Here is a 24,546-nt window from a genome sequence, read left to right as displayed (position 1 = left end):
TTATTTGGAAAAGCATAATTTGATTAGAGATAGTCAGCATGGCTTTGTGAGGGGCAGGCCATGCCTCACAAATCTTACTGAATTCTTTGAGGATGTGACAAAACACATTGATGAAGGTAGAGCAATGGATGTGGTGTACATGGATTTTAGCAAGGCATTTGATAAAGTTCCTCATTGTAGGCTCATTCAGAAAGTAAGGAGGCACGGAATGTAGGGAAATTTGGCAGTCTGAATATAAAATTGGCTTGCCCATAGAAGACAGAGGGTGGTAGTAGATGGAAAGTATTCAGCCTGGAGCTCGATGACTAGTGGTGTTCTGCAGGGATTTGTTCTGGGACCTCTGCTCTTTGTGATTTTTATAAATGACTCGGATGAGAAAGTGGAAGGGTGAGTTAGTAATTTTGCCGATGACACAAAGGTTGGTGGAGTGTGGATAGTGTGGAGGGCTGTTGTAGGTTGCAATGGGACATTGATAGGATGTAGAGCTGGGCTGAGAAGTGGCAGATGGAGTTCAACCTGGAAAAGTGTGAAGTCATTCAGTTTGGAAGGCTGCATTTGAATACAGACAGGGTTAAAGGCAGGATTCTTGGCAGTGTGGAAGAACAGAGAGAGCTTGGGGTCCATGTCCATAGATCCCTCAAAGTTGCCACCTAAGTTGATAGGATTTTTAAGAAGGTATATGGTGTGTTGGCTGTCATTAGCAGGGGGAATTGAGATTAAGAGCTGTGAGGTTATGCTGCAGCTCTATAAAACCCTGGTTACACCAGACTTGGAATATTGTGTTCGGTTCTGGTCACTTCATAATAGGAAGGATGTGGAAGTTTTTGAGAGAATGCAGAGGAGATTTACCAGGATGCTGCCTGGATGGAGGGCATGTTTAATGAAGAAAGATTGAGGGAACTAGGGCTTTCCTCATTGGACTGAAGAAGCACAAGATGTGACTTGATAGAGGTGTACAAGATGATGAGAGGCAGAGATAGAGTGTTTAGTCAGAGATTGAGTGGATAGCCAGAACCTTACTGTGAATCCTCTTGCAAGGATGCCTACCTTGAAGAGTTTCTCCTCCTCTCTCCACAAGAATCTCAGTGAATCTCTCTCTCACCGCAACCCCCATGTCATCTCCTCTGCCCTGAAGCTCTTCAACCTCTGTGACCTATCACCTTCATCCCCACCCCCATCCACATACTGTACTCGTTGCTACCTTCTCCCCAGCCCCACCCCCTCCCATTTATCTCTCCACTCTGGAGGCTCCCTGCCTTCAGTCCTGATGAAGGGCTTTTGCCCGAAACATAGATTTTCCTACTCCTTGGAAGCTGCCTGACCGCTGTGCTTTTCCAGCACCACTCTAATCTAGACATGGGTGATAGTAAAATGTACGGTATGTAGGTTAGTTTGATCTTAGAGGAGGATAAAAGATCGGCACAACATAGAGGGCTGAAGGGCCTGTACTGTGATGTACTGTTCTATGTTAATGCAATTCCAAGCCACTTAATGAGGAAAAATGAAGGAGGAATTACTTGAGCCCTGACTCTGCTGCACAATGGACATGAAATACTCAATTTGATTCTGGGGGGCAAAAACAGAAGCTTTTTTTTATCTTGAGTTATGATATCCATAACTATTGATATGCACACAGGACTGATTTTACATAAATCTTATTTGAAATTAGTCATGTTTTGGTAGTCATGTTGGAATTTTACAGGCTACAGTGACAAGCATCAGTCCATGTGCCTAATTAAAGTGACCGAGATTGAGTCTTGTTGAGGTGTTGGGATCCCACCTGCCAACTGGAAAGAAGGCAGAAAGATCCATGCAGATTTTTATTGGGAAGATCTGTCAAACAGCAAACTACAAGGCCACAGGTGGGACTTCCCTCCAAAATCAAGGCTCAAGGGCTAAAATCCTGTCGACTGAGACTTGCTGGCCAGTCAGTGGCTGACTGCTCTCGTCTTCAGCAATGCTACAGGGAGCTCATCGCTGCACAATTTCTGGAGGACACAAAGCCACAGGTATGTAATTTGGCAGCAAATTTGTGGGATGGGGCTTGCAAGGAAGAGGGAACAGGGTGGTCAGCAGCTAGGGCAGGAAAAGAGCTCCTGCTTTTGTGGTCCATTTCTTCATTCAAAGAGTGAGAGTCTTGCATGAAGGGACACACCTCTGGAGGTGATAAGCTGCCATGGCAGGGCAGGGCAGGGCAGTTGGATGAGGCTCTTAAATGATCATTATTTGACCATTTAAAGGGCATCTGGTGGTGCTAAGTTTCAAGATTGACCACAGCCCTTGCCACCCAGAAATGATTCAGGTAGAGGTGGGAAGGTGGCCAGCTTCCGGTCTCTGACCATTCTGCCTAAATAACTGCCTTTCCTACTTCCAAGCTTTCTGCACCAGTCAGTGCAGAAAATTCCACCCACAGAGCCTGAAGCATATAGTTCAAGGATGGCTCAAACTGGTGACGGAAAGATTTACCTGCTAGCAGTAAGGGTCCTATATGAAATTAATCTAACATCTGGTGAGCATTATGCCACAGCATGAAGCTGTTTCTAATTTTACATCCACAACTGGGTAGCATAATTAAAGGTAAGTTCACCCCACGGAAGTGGATTTCTTTCTGCTAGGTTCTCCACAGGCCATTGAAGAGCTAAGATGAATGCTACTGTGAGCCTAATAAACAAAATGTTTGCTAGTAACTTTAATCAATGTGAGAAAGCATTAATTATTTTTCCAAGAATTTAGTGCAAAAGATTTCGGTTTTATTAAATCTGTGTGGTGTCGTTCTGATTTTCCTCAGGCACTCAGGGCTTTGCTGTAATTATGTTTACAAATGGCCTATGATTTAGAAAAAGGGGTGGGTGGGAGGTCTTGATCCTTTTACACAGGCATCTACACTTACAGAGCAGGAAATCTAAAAATTCAGTGTTCTGCAAGGAACAGATGTAATTATACTTCTGCTTTCAAATGGCCTCATTAATGGATTAGTATTTTACTCACCATCTTGTCTGGCATTTGCAACAGTTACATTCCAAAACCATTGATAGGTGTCAACTCAAACTCATTTGGTATTCCAAAGTGAATTTCATCCATGTTATCAAATCAATAGCTTTGTTTGGGGAAAAAATCAGTGAACATGTAAATGGGAAAGGTTCAACAAAATTGGATCTCTAGGTTTAAAATAAACACTCAAAAGGCATCTTAAGTTTTTTTTATTGTTTAAAAAAAACCCTCAGCAAGACATGTTATATTACTGCTGATTGAATAAAAAACCAACTACCTATTTGAATTCTTGCAACAGAGCTTTTATATGAAAAAAGTCAACAATGTTATTCAACCAGATTTTAAGCACTTCATAAAATAATACCTTATTGATCAAACAAAGTACATTCACTTAAAGCTGCAAATGTAACAAAACATTTTTCTCAGAAAAATCATTTCAAAGCAGAGGACAAATGAGATATAAATCTTTGATGTTTGACATTTGCGTTTTCAAGATTTAAATTTTGGAATGGGCACTAAAATGAAATTATTAATCATCAGTAAATTTGGTTTCTACTTATGTCCTTTTGGTTTTGAATATAGCACAAATAAAATGTCACCCAACTGAGAACTTTCAACATTTTGCAGCCTTAATTATTGGAGCAGAAGCTCTGGTAAGAAATAATCACATCACATGCAGAATAAGAGATCCATCACAAACATCATTAAATCTTGGAGGCACACATGAGCAGACCAGAGGAATAAATCAGGCAGAGTTCCATTTGTAAATCACTTACAAAGGAGTCAAACCTGTAGGCCAGCAACGCAGAGTTTCAGCTGGAGGACGATGGGACTCCCTGATGCATTCCAACATTTCAAATCATAGAAAACAAGTTACATATGTTTACACAGTGTAGCACTGGTACAAGGTATACATTAAAATCTCAATGTTACACTATTTCGTGCCAGTGAACTTCTGTTTTACCCTTGTCCAAGAAATTCTAAAACATTTTAGTAAACTGTGTTCAAACTGTATGATATATCAAAACTATTCTTTATGGTGTATAAACTCAGTGAATCTACCTACATCACCCATGAACAAACAATATTAATGCCTGAAGACAAATGTTGAGATGACTGAGAAATATAGTCTGCAGACAGATAATTTTTTGAGCTTGCTGACATTTAATAAAACATGCAAATTATTTCCTTATTGGATTTGAACCTTGAGACATGAAAGGCACATTTCAAAAAGCTTACCGAAAATTTGTCAATATAATTAAGTGCACCAATCATTTCAAATAATAAATTGTATTGAGATAGTCACTGTTAAAGGAGTCATTTAAGCAAGGGGTTCTGATGAAATTAAAAGCATTGGAATAAGTCACGAGAAAGCATCAACATAAAAAGTGAGAGTTACAATCACAAGCACTGCTGAAAATCAAGTATGGCAATTTGAAAATAATACTCAAAGATGTACGGTCTACAATTGTGAAATTATAAACTGACCGCAGAGATTAAGTACTGAATGAATATTATTGATATTTGTAAATATATTCCACATTGAGAGGTTTCCACACAAATTAGGAGGGTAAATATCTGTTTCCTGCAGCAGCTTGCAATGTAATAATGTGTTTATTTATAAGGGTAAAATTTGATGTTTATATACTGGGCTAGTTTTAAGTGTGAATTGGCTTAATTTTTCTGAAACAAGACAAAATGCTCTTAATTCAAGGTCAACAACTTGAATTGACAATCATCTTTGGCAAACCCTGTGTACATATTCTCTGAACAAGAAGCATTAAGTGTTTTTACACCCATTATCAATTATAACTATTCTTACATCCTCATTTCTATATTACATATTTAATTAGAATGTTCCTAATTCACGAAAGGGAAAAAAAAATGAAGTGCCTTAAGTGCCAGTATTCTATATTTGATGAGCCGCAATTCTAAATTTGAATTGATTGGTTTTATTTCCTTTATAAAAGTGCCACTAAATGTGCAATGACCAGCATGGAATATGAACCTAAAGTATAAGCAGGTGTGTCAACAGGTGACAAGTGTGGCATCACAGATAATGTGATACAGGGACAGTGTTTCATCAGGGTTTATGATCCTACTATTAACTTCACAGAACAAATGCAACAATAATTATCTTAAAAACTATTACAAAGAAATACAGTGAAAGCTGGCAGCAGGTTTTCAGGATTAATCATTGGCCAAGATATTCTGATGGCCCGACAGCTGTTTGTGCACACCGAGTATTGTACAGGAATTCCAACATAGCAGTCTATGAGGGAATTGCTTGGGAAATTGAAATTCCGATGAGGAATTCTGCAGCATCTGGAACCTTCTTAGGGTTTTCAGGGAGTTCAGAAGGCCCCAACTAACTTAACAGTTACCTCCTGGAAAAGTCAAAGGGTTATAAGTCTATGCTAAAACAAAGGCAATTATTCAATTGTGTTAGGGGATTCTGTAGTCCGAGGTACAGACAGACATTTCTGTGGCCAGCAGAGAAAAAGCAGAATGGTGTGTTGTTTCCCTGGTGCCAGGATCAAGGATGTCTCAGAGAGGGTGCAGAATGTTCTCACGGGGGAGAGGGGCCAGCAAGAGGTCATTGTCCACATTGGAACCAACGATATTGGAAGGGAAAAGATTGAGATTCTGAAGGGAGATTACAGAGAGTTAGGCAGAAATTTAAAAAGGAGTTCCTGAAGGGTAGTAATATCTGTATTACTCCCAGTGCTACGAGCTCGTGAGGGCAGGAATAGGAGGATAGAGCAGATGAATGCATGGCTCAGGAGCTGGTGTATGGGAGAAGGATTCACATTTTTGGATCATTGGAATCTCTTTTGGGGTAGAAATGACCTGTATAAGAAGGACGGATTGCACCTAAATTGGAAGGGGACTAATATACTGGCAGGGAAATTTGCTAGAACTGCTTGGGAGGATTTAAACTAGTAAGGTGAGGGGGTGGGACCCAGGGAGATAGTGAGGAAAGAGATCAATCTGAGACGGGTACAGCTAAGAATAGAAGTGAGTCAAACAGTCAGGGCAGGCAGGGACAAGGTAGGACTAATAAATTAAACTGCATTTATTTCAATGCAAGGGGCCTAACAGGGAAGGCAGATGAACTCAGGGCATGGTTAGGAACATGGGACTGGGATATCATAGCAATTACGGAAACATGGCTCAGGGATGGGCAGGACTGGCAGCTGAATGTTCCAGGATACAAATGCTACAGGAAGGATAGAAAGGGAGGCAAAAGAGGGGGAGTGGCATTTTTGATAAGAGATTGCATTACAGCTGTGCTAAGGGAGGATATTCCCAGAAATACATCCAGGGAAGTTATTTGGGTGGAACTGAGAAATAAGAAAGGGATGATCACCTTATTGGGATTGTATTATAGACCCCCCCAATAGTCAGAGGGAAATTGAGAAACAAACTTCTCAGGAGATCTCAACTATCTGTAAGAATAATAGGGTAGTTATGGTAGGGATTTTAACTTTTCAAACATCGACTGGGACTGCCATAGTGTTAAAGGTTTAGATGGAGAGGAATTTCTTAAGTGGGTTCAAGACAATTGTCTGATTCAGTATGTGGGTGTACCTACTAGAGAAGGTGCAAAACTTGACCTACTCTTGGGAAATAAGGCAGGGCAGGTGACTGAGGTATCAGTGGGGGAGCACATTGGGGCCAGCGACCATAATTCCATTCGTTTTAAAATAGTGATGGAAAAGGATAGACCAGATCTAAAAGTTGAAGCTCTAAATTGGAGGAAGGCCAATTTTGACGGTATTAGGCAAGAACTTTCAAAAGCTGATTAGAAGCAGATGTTCGCAGGAAAAGGGATGGCTGGAAAATGGGAAGCCTTCAGAAATGAGATAACAAGAATCCAGAGAAAGCGTATTCCTGTCAGGGTGAAAGGGAAGGCTGGTAGGTACAGGGAATGCTGGATGACAAAAGAATTTGAGGGTTTGATTAAGAAAAAGAAGGAAGCATATGTCAGGTACAGACAGGATAGATCGAGTGAATCCTTAGAAGAGTATAACGAAAGTAGGAGTATACTTAAGAGGGAAATCAGGAGGGCAAAACGGGGACATGAGATAGCTTTGGCAAATAGAATTAAGGAGAATCCAAAGGGGTTTTACAAATATATTAAGGACAAAAGGGTAACTAGGGACAGAATAGGGCCCCTCAAAGATCAGCAAGGCGGCCTTTGTGTGGAGCCATAGAAAATGGGGGAGATATTAAATGAATATTTTGCATCAGTATTTACTGTGGAAAAGGATATGGAAGATAAAGACTGTAGGGAAATAGATGGTGACATCTTGCAAAATGTCCAGATTACAGTGGAGGAAGTGCTGGATGTCTTGAAACAGTTAAAGGTGGATAAATCCCCAGGATCTGATCAGGTGTACCCGAGAACCCTGTGGGACGCGAGAGAAGTGATTGCTGGGCCTCTTGCTGAGATATTTGTATCATCGATAGTCACAGGTGTGGTGCCGGAAGACTGGAGGTAGCAAACGTTGTGCCACTGTTTAAGAACAGTGGAAAAGATAAGCCAGGGAACTAAAGACCGGTGAGCCTGACCTCGGTGGTGGGCAAGTTGTTGGAGGGAATCCTGAGGGACAGGGTGTACACGTATTTGGAAAGGCAAGGGCTGATTCGGAATAGTCAACATGGCTTTGTGCGTGGGAAATCATGTCTCACAAACTTGATTGAGTTTTTTGAAGAAGTAACAAAGAGGATTGATGAGGGCAGAGTGGTAGATGTGATCTATATGGACTTCAGTTAGGCCTTCGACAAGGTTCCCCATGGGAGACTGATTAGCAAGGTTAGATCTCACAGAATACAGGGATCAGTATTTACTGTGGAAAAGGATATGGAAGATAAAGACTGTAGGGAAATAGATGGTGACATCTTGCAAAATGTCCAGATTACAGTGGAGGAAGTGCTGGATGTCTTGAAACAGTTAAAGGTGGATAAATCCCCAGGATCTGATCAGGTGTACCCGAGAACCCTGTGGGACGCGAGAGAAGTGATTGCTGGGCCTCTTGCTGAGATATTTGTATCATCGATAGTCACAGGTGTGGTGCCGGAAGACTGGAGGTAGCAAACGTTGTGCCACTGTTTAAGAACAGTGGAAAAGATAAGCCAGGGAACTAAAGACCGGTGAGCCTGACCTCGGTGGTGGGCAAGTTGTTGGAGGGAATCCTGAGGGACAGGGTGTACACGTATTTGGAAAGGCAAGGGCTGATTCGGAATAGTCAACATGGCTTTGTGCGTGGGAAATCATGTCTTACAAACTTGATTGATTTTTTTGAAGAAGTAACAAAGAGGATTGATGAGGGCAGAGTGGTAGATGTGATCTATATGGACTTCAGTTAGGCCTTCGACAAGGTTCCCCATGGGAGACTGATTAGCAAGGTTAGATCTCACAGAATACAGGGAGAACTAGCCATTTGGATACAGAACTGGCTCAAAGGTAGAAGACAGAGGGTGGTGGTGGAGGGTTGTTTTCCAGATTGGAGGCCTGTGACCAGTGGAGTGCCACAAGGATCGGTGCTGGGTCCGCTACTTTTTTGTCATTTACATAAATGATTTGGATGCAATCATAAGAGGTACAGTTAGTAAGTTTGCAGATGACAACAAAATTGGAGGTGTAGTGGACAGCGAAGAGGGTTACCTCAGATTACAACAGGATCTGGACCAGATGTGCCAGTGGGCTGAGAAGTGGCAGATGGAGTTTAATTCAGATAAATGCGAGGTGCTGCATTTTGGGAAAGCAAATCTCAGCAGGATTTATACACTTAATGGTAAGGTCTGAGGGAGTGTTGCTGAACAAAGAGACTTTGGAGTGCAGGTTCATAGTTCCTTGAAAGTGGAGTCGCAGGAAGATAGGATAATGAAGAAGGCATTTGGTATACTTTCCCTTATTGGTCAGAGTATTGAGTACAGGAGTTGGGAGGTCATGTTGCAGCTCTACAGGACATTGGTCAGGCCACTGTTGGAATATTGCATGCAATTCTGGTCTCCTTCCTGTCGGAAAGATGTTGTGAAACTTGAAAGGGTTCAGAAAACATTTACAAGGATGTTGCCAGGGTTGGAGGATCTGAGCTACAGGGAGATGCTGAACAGGCTGGGTCTGTTTTCCCTGGAGCGTCAGAGGCTGAGGGGTGACCTTATAGAGGTTTACAAAATTATGAGGGGCATGGATAGGATAAATAGACAAAGTCTTTTCCCTGGGGTGGGGGAGTCCAGAACTAGAGGGCATAGGTTTAGGGTGAGAGGGGAAAGATATAAAAGAGACCTAAGGGGCAACATTTTCATGCAGAGGGTGGTACATGTATGGAATGAGCTGCCAGAGGATGTGGTGGAGGCTGGTACAATTGCAACATTTAAGAGGCATTTGGATGGGTGTATGAATAGGAAGGGTTTGGAGGGATATGGACTGGGCGCTGGCAGGTGAGACTAGATTGGGTTGGGATACCTGTTCGGCATGGACAGGTTGGACCGAAGGGTCTGTTTCAATGCTGTACATCTCCATGACTCTATGACTCTATTGAACTAAAATCCCAATTCTCACTGATGCCCTTCACCCAACAGTACGCTCCCCAGACCCTTGGCATCTGCCACATAGACCAGACCACTTTCAACCCAACAAGTCTTGCAAAATGTCCAGATTTACAGAGGAGGAAGTGCTGATGTCTTGAAACGGTTAAAGGTGGATAAATCCCCAAAACCTGATCAGGCGCACCCGAGAACTTTGTGGGAAGCTAGAGAAATGATTTCTGGGCCTCTTACTGAGATATTTGTGTCATCGATAGTCACAGGTGAGGTGCCGGAAGACTGGAGATTGGCAAACGTGGTGCCACTGTTTAAGAAGGGCGGTAAGGACAAACCAGGGAACTGTAGACCGGTGAGCCTGTCCTCGGTGGTGGGCAAATTGTTGGAGGGAATCCTGAGGGACAGGATGTGCATGTATTTGGAAAGGCAAGGACTGATTAGGGATAGTCAACATGGCTTTGTGCGTGGGAAATCATGTCTCACAAACTTGATTGAGTTTTTTGAAGAAGTAACAAAGAGAATTGATGAGGGCAGAGCAGTAGATGTGATCTATATGGACTTCAGTAAGGCGTTCGTCAAGGTTCCCCATGGGAGACTGATTAGCAAGGTTAGATCTCATGGAATACAGGGACAACTAGCCATTTGGATTCAGAACTGGCTCATAGGTAGAAGACAGAGGGTGGTGGTGGAGGGTTGTTTTTCAGACTGGAGGCCTGTGACCAGTGGAGTGCCACAAGGATCGGTGCTGGGTCTTCTACTTTTTGTCATTTACATAAATGAATTGGATGCGAGCATAAGAGGTACAGTTAGTAAGTTGGCAGATGACAACAAAATTGAAGGTGTAGTGGACAGCGAAGAGGGCTACATCAGCTTAAAACAGAATCTTGACCAGATGGGCCAATGGGCTGAGAAGTGGCAGATGGAGTTTAATTCAGATAAATGCGAGGTGCTGCATTTTGGGAAAGCAAATCTTAGCAGAACTTATACACTTAATGGTAAGGTCCTAGGGAGTGTTGCTGAACAAAGAGACCTTGGAATGCAGGTTCATAGTTCCTTGAAAGTGGAGTCGCAGGTAGATAGGATAGTGACGAAGTCGTTTGGTATGCTCTCCTTTATCGGTCAGAGTATTGAGTACAGGAGTTGGGAGGTCATGTTGTGACTGTACAGGACATTGGTTCGGCTACTGTTTTAATATTGCGTGCAATTCTGGTCTCCTTCCTATCGGAAAGATGTTGTGAAACTTGAAAGGGTTCAGAAAACATTTACAAGGATGTTGCCAGGGTTGGAGGATCTGAGCTACAGGGAGAGGCTGAACAGGCTGGGTCTGTTTTCCCTGGAGCGTTGGAGGCTGAGGGGTGACCTTATAGAGGTTTACAAAATTATGAGGGGCATGGATAGGATAAATAGACAAAGTCTTTTCCCTGGGGTCGGAGAGTGCAGAACTATAGGGCATAGGTTTAGGATGAAAGGGGAAAGATATAAAAGAGACCTAAGGGGCAACGTTTTCATGAAGAGGGTGGTATGTGTATAGAATGAGCTGCCAGAGGAAGTGGTGGAGGCTGGTACAATTGCAGCATTTAAGAGGCATTTGGATGGGTATATGAATAGGAAGGGTTTGGAGGGATATGGGACGGGTGCTGGCAGGTGGGACTAGATTGGGTTGGGATATCTGGTCGGTGTGGACGGGCTGGACCGAAGGGTCTGTTTCCATGCTGTACATCTCTATGACTATGACTCTATAACTAAGTCCCTAACCCGAACGTTAGCCCTGCTGTGACAGACCCACTCCAATCTAACACCTAATGAGAACCTGTTCTGAGGAAGGATCACTGGACCTGAAGTGGTAACTCTGATTTCTCTCCACAGATGCTGCAGATCTGCTGAGCTTTTCAAGCAACTTCTGTTTCTGTTTCAGATTTCGGACAGCTGCAGTTCTTTCAGTTTTCTATCATTTTCACAAGTGGGATGCTGCTTGATTGAGCAGTTTGATGGATAGCTCTAAGTGCTTATAGGATTTCCCAAGAGATTAACTGAAATAATTCCAATGTATTGAAAAGTTTTTTTGTTAAAATCAATGAGTTTTTTTTTTAAACTGTGATGTCACCAGTAGCCACATAATTTTATTGCATATTAATATTTCTCCTGAGCTTTGGTTATAGTGAATATGTACAGAGCTGTTATGGAGAGAACAGAGCAAATGGTGGGCATTGTCAGGGTTCTGGGTTGGCATGAGCTGACACATAAGTTGGCATAAGAGTTAGAAGGTGCTATGAGGGTGATTGAGAGGCTTTTGTTGACACATGATAATGAAGGGCCATGGGATTGCCAGATGGCGAGCTAGAGAATATGAGGAGTTATGGGATAAGGTAGAGAGGCATTGTTTAGCATGGATAGGGGAAAGTGTGTGTGTGTGTAGAATGTGTGATGAGGGGTCAGGGCTGCTTTTGAGTTCATTAGATTTTTAATATTTAGTTGTCTACATTTGCAGGTGCATGAAGACAGGCATTTGCCCAGCTAACTTCTGCCTCCACTACATCTCTCTGTAACACTTCCGTTGCAAACTGATAATCACATGAAGCTTGTCTGACTGAAGGGACAATAGATCAATCCTGCTTTAGAATCTTTATTTAACATCTTACACATACTTTTGATCAGGTTCAAAAAGATTTATTTCCCTTTTATAGTGAACTATAATCATCTGCAGGTCCATGGCTAAAGAAGGACTGTAATTGTTTTTTTGACTTTCCACTAAGAAGGACTGTAATTTATAACTTTCAACTTATTTGTTTATTTTTCTATTTTGCACCCAGGATTTCATACCTCGGTACCTTTCTACCGAAGATGGCACTGGGATAGTGACTTTGTAAACTTTTGACTGTACTCCTATATCTCTGACAATAAAACCTCATTCTAATTCTAACATCACATGCTTTCAGATCAATCATCCGAAGTATCTGAATGCCATATACTTGTAGATGAGAATTTGTTTGTTTTTATGTCTTCATAAATGTGTTTATTTATTCATCGGATGCGAATGTCATTGATAGCTTTTTTCCTGACAATCGACAATGGATTCCTGGTCATCATTAGACTTTTAATTCCAGATTTTTATTGAATTCAAACTTCAACATCTGCCATGGCAAGATTTGGACCCCAGGTTCCCCAAACTAAAAGCCAAAAGAACAGCAAATGCTGGAAATCAGAAACAACAACAGAAATTGCTGGAGAAACTCAGCAGGTCTGGCATCATCTGTGGAGAAAAGACAGAGATCATATTTGGGTCCAAGGACTATTTTTTCAAAATTGATTTTTTCCGAGCAATTTTACAGGATCTAGTTAAATACCTTTAAGATGGAATGCAATTCAGGATTAATTTACTCAGAAAAACAAATTAATTTGACTTTACATTCACTTTTGGCTAATGACTATAAAACACATCACCACCCAAAGGCTATAGGACTGCAATGTCTGATAAAACAATTTTTCAGATAGCTGCTTCTGAATGAACCTTTACAAGCTGGTCATGTGGTCAGTAACCAGAAAAAGAGAAAAGAAATGTGCTTGAATTAATAATGCCACAGGATATCCTGATGCAAAAATAATGGATTGGTTACTGCCCCTAGCATCTTCGAATAATCTCGTAGGTTTCCTCAAATAAACCATTGCTCTGAAATTATACATTCCCATTCTTGCATGAGATCCAAAATCTTGGGAATATATGTCATTATGTGAGTACCTTATAAATACATTTTAGGCAAAATTTCTTGTTTTCAAGAACTAACGTCACTCTCCAGGTGAAATATATTTTTCAGTTTAGTAACTTAATTTTGCCAGAAAGTCAGTTGGAACCGATCCAAAATTAAGATCTGAGTTAAATATGTAGGGATCTAAACTACTCTGAGCATTTTAATCAACGTCATTCATTGATGAAACATGAAGCAAATCTAAATTCTTTCTAAATGACATAAATGAGCTACGCTTTGTCAAGACCAAAGGGCTCGACTGAGCTTGGTAGGTCTTTGGCACACAGACTTTGTTATTCAATTCAAAGTTTTTCCTTAGTTTTACTCTTCATTTCACGAATATCCACTTGAAAATGACCATAATATCCAGAATTGATTTATGCTAAATTTAAATAATATTTTTTAAAATAAATAAATAAAATATTACATTTTACAGGACATGAAACCAATACCAATTTATAATTTGTGACTGATTTCATGTTTTACTTCCACTACCTGAATAAAAGCCTAGCTATATAAAAAAACTCTGTGCCGTTTGGATCTTATATTTGTATACGGCACATTTTAGCCAAGTTTGAGAATCAATGTGACTTTTTTCATGTTTTGCACTCTGTTCCCACTACCTTTTCCCAGTACCAAAATTAGGAAGGGAACCAGTCACGATTGTGCACACGTGCTGCAATGTGTGCACTGCAGGGGAAAAAAAAAGATAAATTTGATCCACTACAAAGCACTTTCAGTTCAGTGTCTTGAACATATTTAATAAAATATATTTCAGCAAGAAATTTGCTGCTTCATTATTTTGCTGTAGCATAAAAGTTGCTACTACAGTTGAATTCTAACTGCATTTGTCGGATCTCTTTGTATGCTATTTTGTGGAGCTGTATCTATTTAAATAGTTAAACATCTCTCTTAAATCTGTAGACAGAGGTATGTCATATCTAAGTTTAAATATTGATCTGTTAGTACAACCAATATTCTTGGCTTGTATTAACAGAGTTAAATATACTTTGGGTTCTGAATGTTGACATTTCTTGGAAATATTTATTAAAATAAAAGCATTTATAAAATTCAAATAAATGCATTATTACTGTTATTTATATTACTTACTATAAATCAATGTTCATTGAGACATGGCAGTACTACAGCTTGTTAACTCTGGTTTGGGTTTCAACCAACTTCATACAAAAATATATTGCTTCCATGAACTAACTCCTTGTCCTTTTCATTACTATATTTGGATGCACTGTATTATGAACATTTTTAATTGATCATCAGCTATTGCATTTATTACCTATCATTAATGGTCCATACATAAGTGAAGAGTCAATAATAGCAGTGTGGGTCTGAGGTATATATAGGCCTACTCAGATAAGGATGGCAAATTTTCTTCTCTTATGGTCATCAGTGAGTCCACAAGGTTTTGATGACAATTGGTAATGGTTTTGTGATCATTAGATCCTTTATTCAAAAAAGATTTTTAGTGAGTCCAAATTTTGCTATTTGCCATTTGGGGATGTGAACCCATACTTCACAGAACATTAACCACTGGGTTTTGGATTACTAATCCAATTACATCATCACACAAACAATCCCCTCTCCTGCCCTTAATCTGTCTTTACGAATGTTTCTTATCCTGTTTTCCAATGGCATTCTCGTGATCAGAATTGCTGTCATCTCTTATCAGTTGGATGATGCAGATATTTCTTCTGTTATTCGCATTTTACTTTCAGGTTGAGACGTGGCGTTGCCATGTGTCTTTCCAGGCCTTCTTTTCAATGACTAAACTATTGTTTATTCTGTTTTGCTGCCTGTGCTGAGTAATAGCTTAATTAATACCATCCTCATGTCTACTTCTAGATATAGTCACCTGTTGCAAGCTGCAATAGAGTCTTTCATGGTCAACTCCGACTTGATTCTTTCCCTTTTAATATGTTTTAATGTCTTTGTGCCTTTTTATACTTACCTCACAATCAAACCTATATTTCTAATCAGGTATTGTTGCTCTCAAGGACCATTTAATTAGACTATAGCTGATATGTGACCCAACTCCACAAACCTGCGTTTGCCTTATAACCTTTAGTATACCTGGTAAAATCTATCAAGCTCAGATTTGAAGTGAACAGTTGATCAATTGTCATTTGTGAACGAGACTTCAAAACCTCTCTTACCCTTTGCATGCAAAAGTGTTTCATAATTCACTCCTGACAGGTCAAGATTCAGGTCTGGATCTAATTCTTAAACCAGGATCCAGTTTTTTGGACTAAGTCCAAAAGCTGGTGAGTTTTGGATTTACCAATGCCCTTTGAAGATTGAAAAACCCAACAGGTCTTCCGACAACCAGCCAACTGATTGGTTACTAGTGGGCTTTCTAACTGATTTAGGACACTCTAGTAATAATTATATGAAAATAATGAGAATAATCAGAGGTCAGCAGCTCCAGAATTTGTCAATGTCATGGAGGAGGCTTTGTATGCACGGTACAAGAGAGCCCATGGAATCACAGGATGGAAAATTGCCCAAGGGAAAGAAAAGTGTTATTGGAGAGGGATCTCATGATGTGGATGATCACGGGGAGAGAGGTCGGGGGAGTCACAAACATATGTAACAGGGTGCTCTCAGTGGTCACTGCTTCCAATCATTTAATTGTGCATAGATTAGTGCAGATCAAAGGAACTTGCAAAACATCCCCCAACCCTTCAACAGACAACATACCTGACCAGTGGGCAGGCTGCCTCTTTCTTGTCCCATTTGAAGGTGAAATAATTGCAGGCCAGACAGAAGGATGCTCCTAACCATTTAAGGGCCTCAATTAGAGGCAGGGCTGGAAAGTGGTGATTGGGCTTCTTGCCTAGAATTTAATTCGGGTAAAGGGGGTAAAGGTGGCAGGATTCCCAGCTGCTTCCATCCCACCAAATAAAGATCCCTTTACATCTTCAAAGTGGCATATCTGGGCCCAGAAGACAGAATGGGACATTAGGCATGCCAGTTGTGTCAATGATTATACTTTAAACTGTCACTTTAATTTCAAGTTAGGATTTAGGGATACAAAGCATAGCAATTTAGTATTTCTACTTGAATTCAAGGGCTAGGTAAGTCACTTTGTCATGTTTTAGGAGGATATAGTCCATTTTAAGCCATTGGGTTGCAAGCTTTTCAAAGGTATAGAGTCATAGAGATGTACAGCACAGAAACAGACTCTTTGGTCCAACTCATCCATGCCGACCAGATATCCCAACCCAATCTAGTCCTACCTGCCAGCACCCGGCCCATATCCCTCCAAACCCTTCCTACTCATAAATCCATCCAAATGCCTCTTAAATGTTGCAATTGTACCAGCCTCCACCACATCCTCTGGCAGCTCATTCCATACACGTACCACCCTCTGCATGAAAAGTTGCTCCTTAGGTCTCTTTTATATCTTTCCCCTCTCACCCTAAACCTATGCCCTCTAGTTCTGGACTCCCTGACCCCAGGGAAAAGACCTTGTCTATTTACCTTATCCATGCCCATCCCTGAATCTCACTCACAAGCCAGGCATGAGAATCTAAATGAAGCTGGAAGTTTCATCTGGCTTTAACTCAATGAACCCTCACTGTCGAAGTTAGTTCAGGAATTGGAAGCTATCTGTGGGAAAAGGAAGAAAGCCACTGGAAGCTGGAATGGGAAAGGTTCCTAGAGCTTGAAGTATTCCCACAACATGGATATGGTTAAGTATAACCACAAAAATGGATTTTCAGTTATTTTACAAGTCAATTGGCTAATGTTTTCTGGAGTTTATTTCATAAATTGCTAATGTAATTATTTTCTTTGGTAAGACTGACTTGAACTTGTTCGTCAGAACAAAGGATATAATATTTGACATCTTCCCATGTGATCCTTCCAGTCAGTCACTGGGAATTTAGAAATCTTTTCAAAAGTCATCAATCCCTAAGGGAAGGGATTCATAACACTCATTATAAAGCCCACAAACCAATAGCTATTAGCTTTTTGATAAATTTCTATACCTGTTAATCACATTTCTATGGTTTTTATATCTGAGGCCCTCAAATTTTGAAAGAGTTCAGAAAAGATTTACAAGGATGTTGCTGGGAGTGGAGGATTTGAGCTATAGGGAGAGGGTGAATAGGCTGGGGCTGTTTTGCCTGGAGCATCAGTGCTTGAGATTTATAAAATCATGAGGGGCATGGACAGGGTGAATTGCTAAGGTCTTTTTCCCACATTAGGGGAGTCCAAAACTGGAGGTTTAAGGTGAGAGGGGAAAGATTTAAAAGGAACCTAAGGAGCAACTTTTTCATGCAGAGGATGGTGCGTGTATGGAATGAGCTGCCAGAGGAAGTGGTGGAGGCAGGTTCATTTTCAACATTTAAAAGGCATCTGGATGAATGCATGAACAGGAAGGGTTCATCTGATATGGGCCAAATGCTGGCAAATGCGACTATTAATTTAGGATATTTCATTGGCATGGACGAGTTGAACCAAACGGTCCGTTTCTGTGTTGTTCAACTCTATGACTCTAAATCTCATAGAACCTTCATGGTTCCTTAGATTTTCACCATCCAGAATATACCTTGTCCTACCCTTTATCGGACCAAAGTGTATAATCTCTACCTTGACCTCCATTTTCCATGGTTTTGCACATTCACGTAATCTGTTACTATCTTTGTACTGTTATGCCACCAGCTCACCATGTTTAAAGCCAGTGGTAATTTAAAATAAAAGATTTAACATACCTGCTAAAGTAGTGAAACATTGAATTACAGGTAAAGCATTATGGTACAATAAGAATAGCGCTCTGACCATCGAGTTTGCAGTTTGCAACCTGAAAAGTGCTGGTGTGGTACACGGAATTTCATAATCAGTGAAATACAAATATGTTTTGGTTATACCAATACAGAATTTTAATTTTGTTCAACAAATCAAGATACTCATTTTACTTACATATCACTTGCAATGGAGGAGTTCCTCGACATGGACTTTGGAGAGAGGTCATAGTCACTATCAGATCGGTACAGGAAAGATTCCCGCCGCTGACTGTGCACAAAGTTAGCCTGTAGAATGAGCCCTGAGCCAGGACTTGTCATTGGATCTAAGGGACTCCGTCCTGAGGATGTGCCATTGTCCACGTCAAAACTGAAAGGAAAAAAGAAGTACGGATAAGGAACAAATAGGAACGGAAGTAGACTATTCAGTCCATCAAGCCAGCCTCACCATTTCACATCATCACGACTAACTGGACACTTCAATGCCTTTTTACCAAACTATCCCCGTAATTATTATTGTACCAGTTAAGTACTAATTGTTCAAGGCATCTGGGTGCACAGTACAGGCAACATTATACCTCCTTAACCAATAACTTGAGAGGATAGTGAAATCAATAGTGCAAAGACTGATAAGAAAACATAAATTAAGTTGGGGGAACAGAGAAGAGAGAAGACAGACTGGATAGAAAGTAGGGAAACAGATAAAAAAGGAAAAAGAAAAGAAAAATGCTTGTATTTTAATTTTCTTTAATATCTCCAATAACAACTAACCTCTGAAGCCATGGGGCTTGATACTTGTCATAGTTAATGTTCATGCAAGAAGAGGTTGACAGGGAGCAATTAACACTTATCACATTATTAAAAGAGTGCTAACACAGAAATACAGATACCAACTTTTGTGGCATATTTGATTTGTGTCTCCTAAAGGAATATTATAAGTCCACTTGTTCAAGGCATATTGATAATGGGTCAGATAGCAAGGTATGGATTTTACATAACTTTGCCAGTGGGTTCGATGGCAAGGGACACACAAATTCCAATTAGTGACATTCCAGCTGATTCCTGTCAAACTCCAAGCTGTCTGAAATTTTACTGGAGGTGAGGGAAGTATTGGATGGTTGCCCTGCCCTTGTAACTATTGAAAACATTAGGGGCCTTAACCAACCCCCAGAGATACTTTGATCACAGCAGAGGAGAGGCCCAGGAGTGAAGGCCGGTAGCTGTGGTTTTGGGTTAACATTGGGCAAAGTCGAGATGTTCTATGGGGCTAGCTCATCCTCCAATATCAGCCTCTCATTTGACCGTTTGCCTGAGGTTCTGAACCGAGCTCCCAGCAGGCCAGTATCCCCACGCACTGCTCTGCCACTCTCATGCTCCAAACCAGATTTACTTTTCAGTCCGACTCACTCAGGATTGGCTGTAGTTCAGGCAGTGGTCCTGGTAGCGCTGTTGGGACTACAGAGCTGTCAGCTAAGCTAATTGTTGGGTGTGGAGGCCATCTTCAAATATTTTTAAATGTGAGGACGAGGCCAGCAGTGCCTCTTCAAATCCAGACAGAGGGAACAGCTTTTTCAGTGACATCAGAGTGCCTTTATCCTTGTCGTCATTCTCATCCAAAATCTTTACCTAGTGTAAGTTATGATTATTAATGTACTTTGAAGTTTTGCTTCAGAACTTAGAGTGCTAGAGGACAAATTTTCAAAACATTTGTTTGAGAGATTAAAAAATGTGGAGATTCATGGTACAGCAAATGTACATGGTTAGAAGGTGAATATCTAAGCTTGCAGAGACTAATAATGTTTTTTTAGTTCGCACTGTGTGTTCTTAACATCATTCAACATTGGATGCAACTAAGGAGGGAGAACTGACCTGGCAAACTAACCACAGAAACTTCTGATATAGTCGGCATGCTGCAGATCATTTCTCAAAAAAGCACAAAACTGACAAAAGATTTCTATTTGACTAACAGTCTGCTTTCATACCACAAAAAAACTTCAAGATTAAAATGTTGCAAAGAGTAAAGTCATGGCAAGTGCAATCCTCTTCAAATGCTATGTGATCCAGGCACAGTGAAACCAATAAGCTGACATTTGTTTCATGTCAAATCTGCTCAAAGTACGTACATTGTGTTTGGCGTATTTTGACTTGGTTTGCAAATTCAGTTATTGGAATCTGCATAACCCTTCTTAACAAATAACAGCTGTAAACCATCGTCAAGCATTCTCCCAATGGCAATTGTGCAGGAGATATAAAAGTGTGACCATGTTGGCTGCCTTATAATTACAACCCTCTCTGTGCTGGTGCAATATTTCCACTTGCCAATTTGGCTGAATTTGGAATTAAATAAATGGGAAACTGACATCTCAAAATCCAAGAAAAGCCAAATTAATGGACTTCCAACATGCTGCACCGTTATGACATTGATTCTGTCTATTCTTGTTTGTCTTTTTGACATTTTCTGTATTCTCTCAACTCCATTTTCCATAACCATCTGGTCCTTGAGTTTTGTCAAAGCTTGTCTCGATATTGAGTAAGGTTGCTTGAAATTACTTATCCATTATATTTTCTATCTTACTTCTTTTGGAAAGGATAGTCTTGAGATGGGAGAAAGTGAGGACTGCAGATGCTGGAGATCAGAGCTGAAAATGTGTTGCTGGAAAAGGGCAGCAGGTCAGGCAGCATCCAAGGAGCAGGAGAATCGACGTTTCGGGCATGAGCCCTTCTTCCTGAAGAAGGGCTCATGCCCGAAACGTCGATTCTCCTGCTCCTTGGATGCTGCCTGACTTGCTGCCCTTTTCCAGCAACACATTTTCAGCTATAGTCTTGAGATGAGCTGGATCACCAAAGTACTGTCTGGCGAGGGAATTATCTGCAACCCATGCCACTGTATTTAGATTTACCAATACATCATTAAGCTCCTGAAAGATTCCTTATTGTAGATACCTATTTTTTGATATTCAACAAAATATCAACCTAACCTGCGTCAAAAAGAGCTTTCGATGGTACTTTCTGGTTTCGTTTCATCAATTAAAACTGACCTGAACTACGGGATCACAATTTTACACAAGATCTATCGTTTATATTGATGATACCTCAGAACCCGCCATTTATTGTAGCCACAAGGATTTTAAAAGCTCACAAATGAGATGATTATAAAAAAACTCCGTGAAATACAGGGCCTAAGTCTAAATGAGAGCCATTAAGGAAAAATCTGCAACTACAAATGAACGAATGGATTGAGATTCAAGCTGAAGGAATTTTGCTATGTATTGCATGGTCAAAGTTAAAATGTAAACATATAAAGAAGTAAAACAAATTTGAGAACAAAAAATAAGTTTGAATGGTAAGAAAAATGAGAAAAAATGTTGCAGATGAATAAACATATAATAAATCTTTTATTATGTCCATCGGCTGACCAATTTTGAATCAAAACTATTGTTTTCTCTGTTCTTGCGCCACTAGCACCCAAAAGAAATATTCTTACCAAATAACTATTTGGCAAATCAAGTATCAAAATAACTATCTGGACCATGAGAGATAAACTCCAGGTGTTGCTCAAAATAAGTTAAATATTCAATATTTTACCACTGAATTAAAGCCAATCTAAATCAGGAGCCATGTCAACATGATGAATTGTGTTCTTCTCTCTGTACAAACGCAACATCTGTTTATGGTTAAACTCCTGTTTGTTATTCTTCTCCTTATGAACGTACATTTTTCAGGTTAAACCCGCTAAAATCTTGTTTTTCATTTGGAAATGCAGCAAACCAAAAAGGGAATTCCACGAGCAGTGGAGTGCCCCTATCACAATTATGAAGTCGTGAGGAAGTTTAAATAGTACTTTCAGTGCTGAACTCTTCAGCTGAGAGAGTAGACAAATCATAGATAAAAAACAAAACAAGTTCTTCATTGAAACAATCATTATGTGAAAGTATGAAAGAAAATAAAGATTTGAGAAAAAGAAGCAAATTCAATGCCTTACAAATTAAACAGCAATTTGAAACACACAAAAAAAATTTGTGAGCAAATTGCAGTCTTATAATATTCGTTCAGCAAAATCTTCAAATCTTCTGTAACCTACAAATGACACTGCAAAATCAAAGGATTATTTAAACGAAATGTTGTTGAAGTTACACAATAGATAACTGGCAATTACCCAGTACTTCAACAGGCAAGCATCTATCTTTTGGACACTGTTTAAACAAGAAGAAATCCAGTTCGGGCATTTTGTCTGCAATTGGAGTTAGTTTGCTACAACGACCTGCCAAACTTAATATTGTGCTAAGATACTGCTATAGAGTTTGCTGTTCTAAATACAACTTTAAACTTTTAACAATCCACATCAATGGCTTAGATGAGGGGAGTGATGACATGGTAGCAAAATTTGCATACAACACAAAGATTCAGAGGAAAGTATGTTGCACAGAAGGATACCAATAGTTGCATGAATGGATAAAAATCTGGCAAAGTGGGAAGATGCAGGAGAAATGAAAGTGCAGTATATTACTTAAAAGAAGAATGACTGTAGAATTCTGAGGTGCAGAGGTATTGAAGTGTTCTGGTATATGAGTCACTAAAAGTTAGTACACAGATAGCACATAAAGAAGGCGGTCGATTAAATGCTATCCTTTATTATGAGAGGAATGCTTATACTTCATTTATAGAGAACATTGACGACACTGCATCTTGAATACTTGGTGCAGTTTTGGTCTTCTTATTTAAAGAAAGATGTCAGTCCATCAGATGTGGTTGAAAGGAGCTTTACTAGACTGATACTTGGAATGATTTGATTGTCTCATGAGAATATTTGGACAGGCTGGATTTGTTTCCACTGGAGTTTAGAAGGGTAACTTGACGGAAAATCCTGAAAAATTATGGGTCACTCTTTTAGGACAGAGATTAGGGGGAAGTTTTTCCCTTGGATAGTCGTGCTACTTCGGAACTCTTATGCCTCTGAAAACGATGAAAGAATGGACATTGAATTTTTAAAACTGAGTCAAATAAGGTAGATTTTTATTCAATAAAGGTGTAAAAGGTTATTAGGAGTAATTAGAATGTGGAATTCAAAACACAAATAGATTACCCATGATTACATTGAATGGCTGAGCAGGCTCCAAGGACAGAATGGCCTACTCCTGCTGTTCGCTCATATGGTAGTATGCTTGTAAATAGGGAGATCAAAAGACTTGTGGTTATCTAATAGTTGCATAATTCCATATGGTTGATAATCAAAATAAATGTGAGAACTAAAATTGAAAAAGGACAGTTGAATATTACTTGAAAATTACCTCATTATTACTTCAGTAATGTGTTTGACTCGACTACCCTCTAAATTGTCTAGCAAATTGGACCAAACCATTATGAAGTCTAAACAAAGCAATAAAACTGGACAGATCACCTGGCATCGACTTAGACACTTGGAAAAGATATCTGTTGCATAAATGTTGCCCCTTCCACACTTCACGTTAGCTCTGATGAAGATTCGTCTAGATTTGAAATGTGAGCTTGCTCTCTCTCCATGGGTGTTGCCTGACCCACTGTGATCTCCAGCATTTTTTGTTTTCAGGATACAGTCAAGAAAGAGCTGCTGCTGGGACTCCTCAACATTGACTCCAGACCCCATGACATCTGATGATGAGAGATCAACATAAACATGGAAAGCTTGTGTTGGTTACCAGCTAATGACCCTCACCCATCCTTTGGCTGATGAATCAATGCTCCTCCATGTACAATGTAGTCGATGATTTGTGAGTGTAGTCTGGATGAGGTACTTCAATGTCCATTACTAACAGCGGCTTGGTACTGCTGCTGACCAAGCTGGCTAAGTACTAAAGAATATAGCTGCTAGACTAGGTCTGAAGCTGGTTGTGAGGGAGCTAACAAGTGGTAAAAATCTCTATGTCTAGATTAGAGTGGTGCTGGAAAAGCACAGCAGGTCAGGCAGCATCCGAGGAGCTGGAAAATCAACATTTTGGGCAAAAGCCCTTCATTAGGAATGAGGCTGGGAGCCTCCGGGGTGAAGACCTAAACGTGAGAGGGTTGGGGCTGGGGAGAAGGTAGCTAAGAGTACAATAGGTGGATGGGGTTGGGGATGAAGGTGATAGGTTGGAGAGGAGGGTGGAGCGGATAGGTGGGAAAGAAGATTGGCAAGTAGGACAGGTTATGAGGATGGTGCTGAGCTGGCAGGTTGGAACTGGGGTCAGATGGGGGGAGGGGAAATGAGGAAACTGGTGAAGTCCACATTGATGCCCTGGGGTTGAAGGGTCCCGAGGCGGAAGATGAGGCGTTCTTCCTCCAGGCATCGGGTGGTGAGGGAGTGGCGGTGAAGGAGGCCCAGGACCTACATATCCTCAGTAGAGTGAGAGGGGGAGTTGAAATTCTGGGCCACAGGGCTGTGGGGATGATTGGTGCGGGTGTCCCGGAGCGCTCTGCGAGGAGGCGTCCAGTCTCCCCAATGTACAGGAGACCGCATCGGGAGCAGTGGATACAGTAAATAA

The 24,546-nt window shown here is 40.5% G+C and overlaps 1 protein-coding gene across 10 annotated transcripts in view; it reads right to left on the bottom strand.

Annotated features, from left to right (window-relative positions):
* Nucleotides 1-24,546, bottom strand: part of pde4d (phosphodiesterase 4D, cAMP-specific) — a 1,351,522-nt gene that overhangs the window by 195,628 nt on the left and 1,131,348 nt on the right. For all 10 annotated transcript variants that reach the window (XM_043689292.2, XM_087988820.1, XM_087988837.1 and 7 more), the window contains one exon: nucleotides 18,228-18,419. In XM_043689292.2, coding sequence (XP_043545227.1) covers nucleotides 18,228-18,419 — 192 coding nt within the window. The remainder of the gene's footprint in view (nucleotides 1-18,227; nucleotides 18,420-24,546) is intronic.

Source organism: Chiloscyllium plagiosum, unplaced genomic scaffold, assembly GCF_037043375.1.
Source record: "Chiloscyllium plagiosum isolate Xiang-an unplaced genomic scaffold, Cpla_swu_hap1 HiC_scaffold_1, whole genome shotgun sequence".
Classification (NCBI taxonomy): Eukaryota; Metazoa; Chordata; class Chondrichthyes; order Orectolobiformes; family Hemiscylliidae; genus Chiloscyllium; species Chiloscyllium plagiosum.
Note: the sequence above shows the minus strand (reverse complement) of the source record. Positions and strands in the feature narration are given on the sequence as shown.